The 10,550-nt window shown below is 50.8% G+C and overlaps 1 protein-coding gene across 1 annotated transcript; it reads left to right on the forward strand.

Annotated features, from left to right (window-relative positions):
- Positions 1–319: 319 nt before the first annotated feature.
- On the forward strand, positions 320–5,879 carry DLX2 (distal-less homeobox 2). The gene is made up of 3 exons (XM_078683838.1): positions 320–823; positions 3,009–3,193; positions 4,737–5,879. Exons 1-3 carry the CDS (start codon positions 505–507, stop codon positions 5,070–5,072), a joined length of 840 nt encoding a protein of 279 aa, XP_078539964.1. The 5' UTR covers positions 320–504; the 3' UTR covers positions 5,073–5,879.
- Positions 5,880–10,550: the final 4,671 nt, after the last annotated feature.

Below are 10,550 nucleotides of genomic sequence, written 5' to 3' on the forward strand. Positions count from 1 at the left end.
GTCTGGCTGCAGCCCGGGCCCGCCCTACCCTTCCTCTGTGTCTGGGACATTGTTTTCCGGACGCACATGGGCTGCGCCCTATGGGCATCTCGGCGTCCCAGGGTACCAAGAGCATCCGCAGCAGCCGCGCTGATTGGCCGTTGCTAGGTGACGTCGCACGCCCTCACGTGACAAGTGTTAAATGCCTGGCTGCCTGGTGCAGAGGCTGCATAGAAGGCTACAGTGTGCAGAGGGAGCGCCGCCTGCCCTCAGTCAGCTCCGCGCCGGACCCTGCCCGTCTCCCATCACTCCGCGGGGCACCCCGGAACGCATCACCGCTTCCTGCCTTTATCTCCCTCCGCCAGAGACCCGCAGGCAGGACTGATGTCTGCAGCCCTCTGGTGATCGGACTGCCCGGACCGCCTTGCCTCTTCCAGCCCTCTACTGCCCCTGGGCAGACCATGCCCGCTGCAGCCCGCCGGTGATCACTCCTCGGGACTCCGCCGCCTCTCTGCACTCCCTGCGATGACCGGCGTCTTTGACAGCCTCGTGTCGGACATGCACTCCACCCAGATGACCTCCAGCAACTACCATAGCCTCCACAAGCCGCAGGAGTCGCCCACGCTGCCGGTGTCCACCGCCACGGACAGCAGCTACTACACCAACCAGCAGCACTGCGGGGGCGGCGGCTCCCCCTTTGGGCAGCTGGGCTCCTACCAGTACCACCCGGGCGGCCTGGGCTCCCTTCCCTACCCGGCCAAGCCCTACGAGCTGGGCTACAGCGGCACTTACAGCTCCTACGGACCCTACGGGGCGAGCCCGCCCCCGGCCAACAACGAGCCAGGTGAGTGCCCAGGAAGTGCCCGGAGAGCTCTGGACTCGAGCCTGAGGCTACAGGGCCAGGGGTATCCTGCATTTCTAGTTAAAGAAAGTGCCCCAAACCGCTGCACATCGGGTTCTGGCACGCTGGATTACGCGTCTGCACTGCCCCTCGACCCCCTGATCCCAAATGTACTCCCACGCCCCTGAACCCCAGAGAACTCCGCGAGTCTGTGCCTGACCCACATTTCCAGACCCCACGCTGATTCAGGATCTGTCTGACCCACCCTCCCGGCCCTTCGTTTTACTCTCCATCTGTCCGACTGAGCCACCCAGACGCCAGTTCCGTCTGCTTATTCATTTGGCCTACATTCCCGGATCCTCTGTAATCGACCCGCCTCCCCCGGGGCCTCCGACGTGGTCTGCTGACGGGCCATTGAGCCGCTGTGCTCTGAAGTATTGCCTGCTGCATGTGTAAAGAGCGATATATCATGCATGCCCGAGTGTCTGCATTCCAAGCCCGCACTGAATACCTGTACTACCCCTACTCCAGGGTATACCACATGCCCTTTGTTACTCTGTTTCTCCAGCCTTGCCTCTGTCACTCCACCATCTATCCTGCAAGCCTTTGTTAGTTAGTTACTCTGTCACTCAGTATATTTTGCATACCTGTGCCACGCCATCAATGCATGTATTATTACCCATGTCCAATCAAGCAGGTATGACTGTCATCCCTCCACGCCTGTTATCCCGAACCGAATCTATCCCGAAAAACACACAAATATATCCTGAGCTCGCAGCAACAATAAGTAAAGTCCTTAATAAATCACGGACCAGAAGGTCTTCTTATCTTCATTTATTGTATAGTAGTTCTTCATAAACATTCCTAGCCGCCAACACGTGTTTCGTCTTTAGTGGTATTGACCACAGACTTCCTCAGGGCTATTCGTAACGATATAATTCTATAATGAAGCATACATCTCTATGATGTAATATAAATATTAGTAATTCAAAGGGCTCGTGGTATGGTAGATCAACCAAATGAAAAGTATTCAAAGTGACAACAATGCCCCAGCGAACCTTAAAAGCAGTGTAGTCGGGCACATGTGTTGAGAAAGTGGCATGCCTGTGGGGTCCCACCATGTCTGTTTCACATGCACAGTTCTGGTGCATGCGATTCTTGCGCCAACTCCCTGGCCCAGAGTCTTTTCGGCATGCCTGCAAGCGACTCCAGTATTTTGTGTTCATGCCCGTGCGTGGCAAGCGTCCCCGACACATATTATTCTGTTAGTAGCCCCCCCACCCCATGTTTTTATTTTGTGTGTCTGTTTGTGGTTCACCATGTCTCCAGTATTGAGTCTCTGTGTGTTTGAAGTGTCCAGCTGTCCCCCGTAGCCCTGCTGTGTCCTGTGAAGTGTTGACTGCCCCCCTCCTCTCCTGTCAGTGAAGTCTCTGACCGTCCCTGGACACCCGCTGTGCGCATAGGTAGTGGCCATCCCTCTGCAGCTCTTCTGTGTGTGTCCACACAGGGCATTGCTTTGTGTTTGTGTAGATCCTCTCGTCCCGCTCTCTTCTGTCTGTGCGAGTGTGCCCACCCTGAGCCCCGCTGTGTTTCTCTGTGAAGAGCCCACCCAACCCCCCAGAGCGGAGCCCCGCACCACCGCAGATTACATCTCCATTCTTTGCACCCTGGCCCGCCTCACCCGTTAACTCGAATCTGTGCTTATTTGATCTCGTGTCTGCTGGCAGACTATTAAGTAAAACGACAGCAATTCGAAATTGTAACACATGAAATGTACATTCGAGTGTAGGAAATGTAATGATTAGTTTGATGGGCTGCAGGTGATTTTATTTAATACAAGTGTGGGCTGGATTCACGCGGACACGATCTGAATTGTAAACGTTGTGTAAAAGCTGATACCGACGTTAATTGCATGTTTAACAATAGGAAAAACATGAGAGGATTTCAGGACCCATAAAAACTTTAAGCTTGTTATGTGGAGAGTTTCATTGGATATTGTTTGCGAGATTTCTAGCCGGCATTCACGGACGCGGTGAGCGCGCAGCGCCTGCCGGTCTTGGCGTGGCCGGGAGTACTGAAGTGCTGCTTCATTTCATCTTCGCCAGCCTTACCATGTGCCCGATGTCGCACGTTTGCACCCTGGCGCTCCAGGTCCCCAACTAATGATTCTTCGCTTTTATCCTTGCAGAGAAGGAGGACGGCGAGCCCGAGGTGCGGATCGTGAACGGGAAGCCGAAGAAAGTGCGCAAGCCCCGGACCATCTACTCCAGCTTCCAGCTGGCGGCCCTGCAGAGGCGCTTCCAGAAGACCCAGTACTTGGCACTGCCCGAGCGGGCCGAGCTGGCCGCCTCCCTGGGCCTCACGCAGACACAGGTAAGGGAGCCTCTCGAGTGCCTCCATGAAGGAACCCATCTCGCTCCATGCCCAGGACCCGAGCAATGGAACACCCTTCACTAAATGCCTCCGCCCCGGCCTCACTGCCTGCCCCAGCCACCTCACTCCATGCCTCAGCCATAGGTAAGGGAACCTGCCTCACTTATTTCCCCTGGCCCTGGTAAGGGAACCCACCAAGCTCCATGCAACAGGCCCTGGTAAGGAAACTCACTTCACTTCATGGCCCAAGTAGGAATCCCTCTTCATGGCCCAGGCCCTGGTAAGAAAATCCACTTCGCTCCATGGCCCAGGCAAGGGAACCTGTCTCACTCCACACACAAGGGCCTTGTAAGGTATTTCGCCTCAGTGTGTAACCCAGGCCCTGGTAAGGGAACCTGCCCCACTCCCCCAGGGCCTGGTAAGGGTACCTGCCAGCCTCACTGCATGCCCCACTTCACTTCATGGCACAGCGTAATCTCGACCCCTGCCTCTTCAAATATAGGTGAGACCTCTCTCCCTGTCTAGTCATTTCGTCGAATCTCACAGGGTCCAGGGTAAGGGAATCTTCTTCACTCCCCACCACCCAGGCCTCATCCCGATCTAGGTAGGGATAGCCACCTCTCGTCCTGTCGCAGCCAGCTCCCTGGGCCTCACCTCGACCTGCATGTGTGAACCTACCTCAGTACCTGCCTTCTAGGCCTCACCCATCCCAGGATGAAATGCCCATCACTCCCTTGCGTTTATTTAAGGTCTTGTCTGAGCCCCTGGAGAAAAACAACTTCACTTCATGCAATGGCCCTGGAACCAACATTCAGATGTAGCAGCAATGGAGGGCCGACCAGCCTCTGGCCGGGCAAATGGTGTACGCTTTAAAGCAGGTCTCCCGGCATTGATTAGTGCATTGAGTATGTGCAAACTGCACCAAAACCATTCAGTCAATGGGGAATTAATCTACCTGTGTGTATCGGAGTCCTGCGTTTGCTGTTCATGATTAGTCCCTGTAACCCTCTTTAGGGAGACTTGTTTTGGCTCTTGTTTTTAAACACACATATTTTTCTAATAGCTCAGTAAGCCCTAAAGGTTCAAATACTGCAGCCGCTGGCGTTTAATATAAAGAAGGCATTTTAGCATATAAACAAATCTGTAATATCGTACTATTACATTTCGTTTACCATTACTTTTATTATTATTAAAATCAAATCATTCTTGTTAAGTGATTTATTAGGATAGCGTTATGGTAAAGCGCAGTTCAAGGCTTACTCACAGCATTTAACATAATTCAATATTGGAGTATTTGGCGCGTTATGTGGTTTTATGTAATTAAAAAAGAACAAAAACGCGTAATGGCTCCCTTTTCTGCTGGAGAGCTCCGGCGTCGTAGTCGGGTATACTATTTGACCCGTGTGGGTCTGATTTGTGCTTGTGGAACAGGCCGCGTCCCATTATTCCCGCCTGTCCGCTTCCGGTGGCTGAGTCTGCGCCCCGGCTTGTCCACACTGGCGCGTGGTTGTAACATTTCTCCCTCTCTCTCTCTCTCCTAAAGGTAAAGATCTGGTTCCAGAACCGCAGGTCCAAGTTCAAGAAGATGTGGAAGAGCGGGGAGCTCCCCCCGGACCAGCACCCGGGCGCCGGCCCCGAGTCCCCCCAGTGCGACTCTCCGCCCCTGTCGGCCGTGAGCTGGGACTTTGCGCAGCAGCAGCAGCACCGGCTGCAGGGCTCCGGCCTCCAGTCGCCCAGCACCTGCCCCAGCCCGGGCCCCCCTTCCTTCCTGGGCAACTATTCGTGGTACCAGCCGCCCAACCCCAGCTCGCACCTCCAGACCAACCCGTTGCTGCAGCCGCACCACCTGCACCACCACAGCGCGGGGACTATATACTGAGCCAGGGGCCCGGGGCCCCTGCAGGGACTGTGCGCAGCCGCTGACAGCAGCATCAGGAGGACCCCTCTCAGAGGACACTCAGAGGCACACTGGTGATCTGATGAAGTACCCCCCTCCCCCAACCCAAAAAGACCAAGAACTCCCACGGCCGCCACCGGTGACTTTTTTCTGTTCCTTGTTCATTTTACCCAATGGTGCAAACTGCCTGGCGGAGAAGGGAAAACACCAGCGTTTTTTGATTTTCGTGTAACTGTTTGTTTTTGGTGATTTAGTAAATTATGTACTGGGAGAAATGTAATTTATTGCTCTACTCTATTTAACCGTGTGTAGTTCACAGCAGTCATGATCATCAAATCACCAGTGTAGGTTTATTTTATAAATGATTAGGTGCCTTTACGGATGACCTCATTTTTCATGTTGAAAGATAAATGATTTTTATATGTAGATTAAAAACAAATGAGAAGCGTGTTTAAATTATCTTTTTTGTAAAAAAAAAAAAAATGACGCTACAAAATTGCGCAGGTGCTAGGAAGCACGTATGTAAATAAAACTGTTGATGCAGATTTTCAATTCTGGTTAATTTATATAAAATATCACAATCTCCAATTGATATTTCTGACCGGGTACCTAGATCGGTCTCTGACCAGCAGACTGTGCACGTTTCTAAGGTCAGACCCTTTGTAATTTCCTGCCGGTTGCTGTTTTAAAGTTGAAAAAATACATATTTTGTTTATTTATTGTAACACGGCGATTGACTCATAACGTTGTTTTTTACGACACGAAGAGATTATTTAAATAAAATATTGTTTTCACTGTAAATCGGGCCATTTCTTGTTGATTGCATTTTAAATACCGTAGACAGCTTAAGTTTCAATGAACGTTTGAGTCTTCCACATTTCAGTTAAATTTCAGTGAACGAATCGGTCTTTCCAAATACATTTTTAGGTTTACTTTTTGCATTGCACACGTTACATTATTAATATCTTCCCAAACGCTATTTCCTAATCAAACACTATCAGAAAGACATTTTAAAAGAGGTTATTTCCAACAGTGACCAATGGGCTGGCCGAAACACCCCTATCATTTAAATAATTGCCAAGCCTACCCGAAAAAGAATTTACATTTACCACCCGAGTTAGGAGAATGTCTTGCACGCCAACATTTCTTAATTTTTTTTAAAGGAAAACATTTCTTTTCCCGATTTTTCGTGCTGAAAACTCTGGGCATTTCAATGGCAATTCAGTGAGAAATGAAATCCCTTCTATTTCTTTGGTGGAATTATTCCTCTTATCTGTTCCCAAATGATGGCATGTATGCGGAAGGCACACGTTATGCGTGAAAAAAGAACGCGGCATCCACGGTGAATGCATTATGTAAATCAGGTCATTCCCCCAGTGCACAGCGGCCTCCTTGAACACGGTTCTCCAAGCGTGTCTTTTGTTAGCCGCCCGCCCGCCCGCCCGCCGGGGCTGCGAGAATCCCCTGCATTCCGCAGCCCTGACAGGGCGGGCATTGATCCGGTGCTCCTGCCGCGGAGGGTGTCCCGGACCCTGGGTGGAGCCAGGTGTCACTCAGCGCGGAGCTCCGGGTCCCAGACGCGGGCCCGCCCTGCAGCTGACCTGGCGCCAGAGGCCCCGTGTCTGCCTCGGGGTGACATCAGGGCCTCCCGCAGACAACAGCCGTCAGCGGCCGCGCTCCCACCCGGGGAGGGCTAGGCGCCTGCGGTGTACCTGCGGGCAGCAGAGTCCCCAAGCCGGCCGCCACCGTGGACCATTGTGTAAATCTGCTTTGTAGTGCCCTGGTCCCGTTCATGCGGCCCTGTACCACCCCCACCCGTATTCTATAAGTGACTGGACAAAAGTATGTCCATCTTATATAGATAGAAGTGCCTGCAACGACGTGCCCCGTCTAGAAGAGTAAAAGGCATGTTTTGCAGAAATGTAAGCATGTTTCCATGGCTTGGCAGGGAACATTGTCTTTGTAGAATTAAACATTCCATACAAATATAATCAACTATGAATAGAGGAGCCTGAGAAAGAAGCTCATACCATTCACACTACCCCTCGCCCCGAGTTTAATCTTCCCTTCGCCACCACACAATTAAACAAATCGTTACCGACCTTCGATTTGTAATCTCGGTACTGTCACTAAATATTACTAGATCTTTGTAGGAGCACACCTTCACAGTGATATATAAATTCATAATGGATATTTAAATGAATACAATTTCTGAAATGCACTTTCCGAAAAACATCGGCCCAGCTTCAAATTATAATTTAAATGTGTTCTTGTCTATAGGTAATTTAAAACACATTTTTTTGTTTCCGCTTTAGAAGAGCTACAAAAGCCTCAACAAAATGTTTGGGACGCATTTGACCACTGTGTTCATTCCTTGAAACTTGTGCCAACAATATGTTTGTTTGTTCCCCTCTAGATTGTTTTTAACTGCGAGGATTCTATCTTGCAATTATTGTAAGACCTGGGAAATACTGCACAACAGAAGTACTGGTGCTCAAGTGAGAACCGTCAGCTGCAAATAAATACTACCTCAAATTCTTGTGAAAAAACAATCCGTACACTTTTCTAAAAGACTTGAAATGTATCAGGTATTACTGTAGCTGAAAACATGACTACAAAAGAGTTTGTATTGCCACCGTTGAACACTACCTGGGAGACATACAAACGTCAAATCCCATTCAACACCATGCAGACCTCAAACACACATTTGAGCACCATATATGCGCTCACTGAGAACCATAAACAAATCTCTAATCATGTACTGTACACGCATCATCCGTTATATGGTGCAAAAGATATCTACTTGTGCATTAAGGGAGGGCACGGTGACTACTTCTGCATAAAAATAAAAAAACACATTCCACATTCTTGTGCAAGATAGAAAGTGTTCTCAGAAACATTCAGAATACTCTGCCGCATCAATTTACTTTAGCACTTAACTTTTGCTGCATGCCTGTAGAAGAACGTTCCTGTTTTCTGCTGCCTTCTGGTCTTCAACATTTGTTCAAGGGTTGCCACTTTCGCATTAACTAGATTCTACATCTGGTAAACTTGTTTGAAAGTTACTGGCCGTGTTCCATAATATTTCTAAACCTGCCTTGCCATTTTTTGAGTGACTGTGGAACTCTGTCCTCCAAGGGTTCTTCGTTCCATTTTGAAAGCGTCTCCCAAAACACTTTGAAAAGGGAACCGTTGCATGATAGCGGGCCTGGGCCTGGGGCTCGAGAACGTTGGCAGTGCGTGTAGTCTGTTTTCTGTTTCGACGAGTCACCCACCAGAGCGGGGCGCGGTGACGGAGGGTCGCGCCGCTCGCGCGCTGGGCCCGAGCCTCGCAGGTCGCCCGGCCTGAGGCGGGAGTGGTCTCAGCCGTGGCCGGCCTAAGCCGCCCGCTGCGCCAGCCCGGCCGCTGAAGACTGGCCGGGGTCGCTGCACCCCGGAACACAGGCTCTTTCATTAAACGCCAGGCCCGGGCTGCCTGTGAGGGAAGCGCCTCAGGCCCCGAGCCGCTTCCCAGCTCTCGCGTGTGAGTAGGCACGCAGCCTATGATCAGGCGGCGCTGGCCCATGCGGAAGGAGGCCGCAGGCGGAGCAGTGGAGGGATGTGAACCTTGGCCTCAGAGGCCAGGCTTACAGGGTGTCCTTATCTGACCGACGTGCTTGGGCAGTAGCGAAATAGTGGAGTGAGAACAGAAGCCACCAGGGTATAGCAGTACAGTCTTCAGAGTGAGTGAAATTAAAACAGGGACATAATAACTTTTAGTGCTACAAAACAATGCTTTAAAAAAAAGAGTTTCGTTTACCTGGTGTACTTCTAAGTAAAAGCAACTTATGATCATTTTCTTTCACACTACAGTGAACCATTACTTAAGATAGGAAGTGTGCCTCCTACATACTTACATGTGCCTCATGTGAACAGTCCAGCCCGAATCTTGAATCCACAGGGACTGATTTGCATATGGCCATGTCTGAACTGGTGTGGTGGAGTGAGCTAAAGAATGATGATGGATTAAACCCAGATCAGTTGACTGGGGGTGAGTGTTTGATTTGCTCAAACACTCCGTCCATCATCCCCTTTGGTATCGGTTTGTTCGCCCGAGTTGGCAGGGTATGCCCAGACATGGGTCCCTTGCTCACTCTACCACTGGATTCAAGATAGCCTGGTTGATGAGGATTTTGAATCCGAAACCGGTCCCAGGATGCTTGTTTCCGGTCCAGGGAAGACTTGGCAGTTCGGGCTAGACTGTTCCTATGAGGCACAGGGTCAGACTGATTTGCATATGGCCATGTCTGAACTGGGGTGGTGGAGTGTGCTTAAGAATGATGATGGATTAAACCCAGATCAGTTGACTGGGGGTGAGTGTTTGATTTGCTTAAACGCTCTGTCCATCATCCCCTTTGGTATCGCTTTGTTCGTCCTGAGTTGGCAGGGTATGCCCAGACGTGGGTCCCTTGCTCACTCTACCACTGGATTCAAGATAGCCTGGCTGATGAGGATTATGAATCCGAAACCGGTCCCAGGCTGCTTGTTTCCGGTCCAGGGAAGACATGTCTTTGCAGTTCGGGCTGGACTGTTCCCATGAGGCACATGGTCAGACTGATTTGCATATGGCCATGTCTGAACTGGGGTGGTGGAGTGAGCTAAAGAATGATGATGGATTAAACCCTGATCAGATGACTTGGGGTGAGTGTTTGATTTGCTCAAACACTCCGTCCATCATCCCCTTTGGTATCGATCAGTGGGTATAGGGGCAGTTGAGGGGGTAGCTGCACTCTATCTGTTTAAGGGCCCTGTCGATAGCTAGGGGCTCTCTTGGTGGGTAGCTGTGCTGCTGGACAGTAGTGGCCCGGTCGCTAGGGGCGCTCTAAGGTGTAAAAGCACTGATGGTGGTTAGGGACAGACCAGGTGAGTAGTTGTGCTCGTTTGAGTATGCACTTTTCTTTAGAAGTACTTAGGCACATCCCCAGTAAGGGGCAGGGGTAGTGGCCCACTTGGTGACAATGCTTTTGTGGTGGGCAGTGGCTGTATAGGTGGGGGCATATGTGCAGCTGGTGATAAGGGCAAGCGTTAGTGGACAGCTGGTAAGTAGGAGGGGTAGTAACACATCTGTGATTCAGTTGGTGTTGGGGGGCCCTCTGTGGTGCTCCATATTTCCCACCTCTGAGAGTTTGAGGGCAAAGCGTTGTGGCTACAGAAGCTTCCACCCCACAAAGGTGGGTCCCTCCTTGTTTAGCACAAAGGTGGGCTCGTAGGCAGGATTATTCTCCTCCGGCATGGTCAACCTGGTAACACGAACAGATCATTGAGAAACAACTATAAAAAAAATCCCATGGATCGCCATAAGGCACCTCCTCAGCCTTGAAGAATTAACAACCTGCTCCTCAGCGCCTCGATACCAGCTCTAGCCAACGCAGTGCTGTACTGGAGGTCAAAGAGCACGGAAGCAGGAGCTTGACGAGAGAA

Source organism: Lissotriton helveticus, chromosome 3_1 (assembly GCF_964261635.1).
Source record: "Lissotriton helveticus chromosome 3_1, aLisHel1.1, whole genome shotgun sequence".
In the NCBI taxonomy this organism is placed as follows: Eukaryota; Metazoa; Chordata; class Amphibia; order Caudata; family Salamandridae; genus Lissotriton; species Lissotriton helveticus.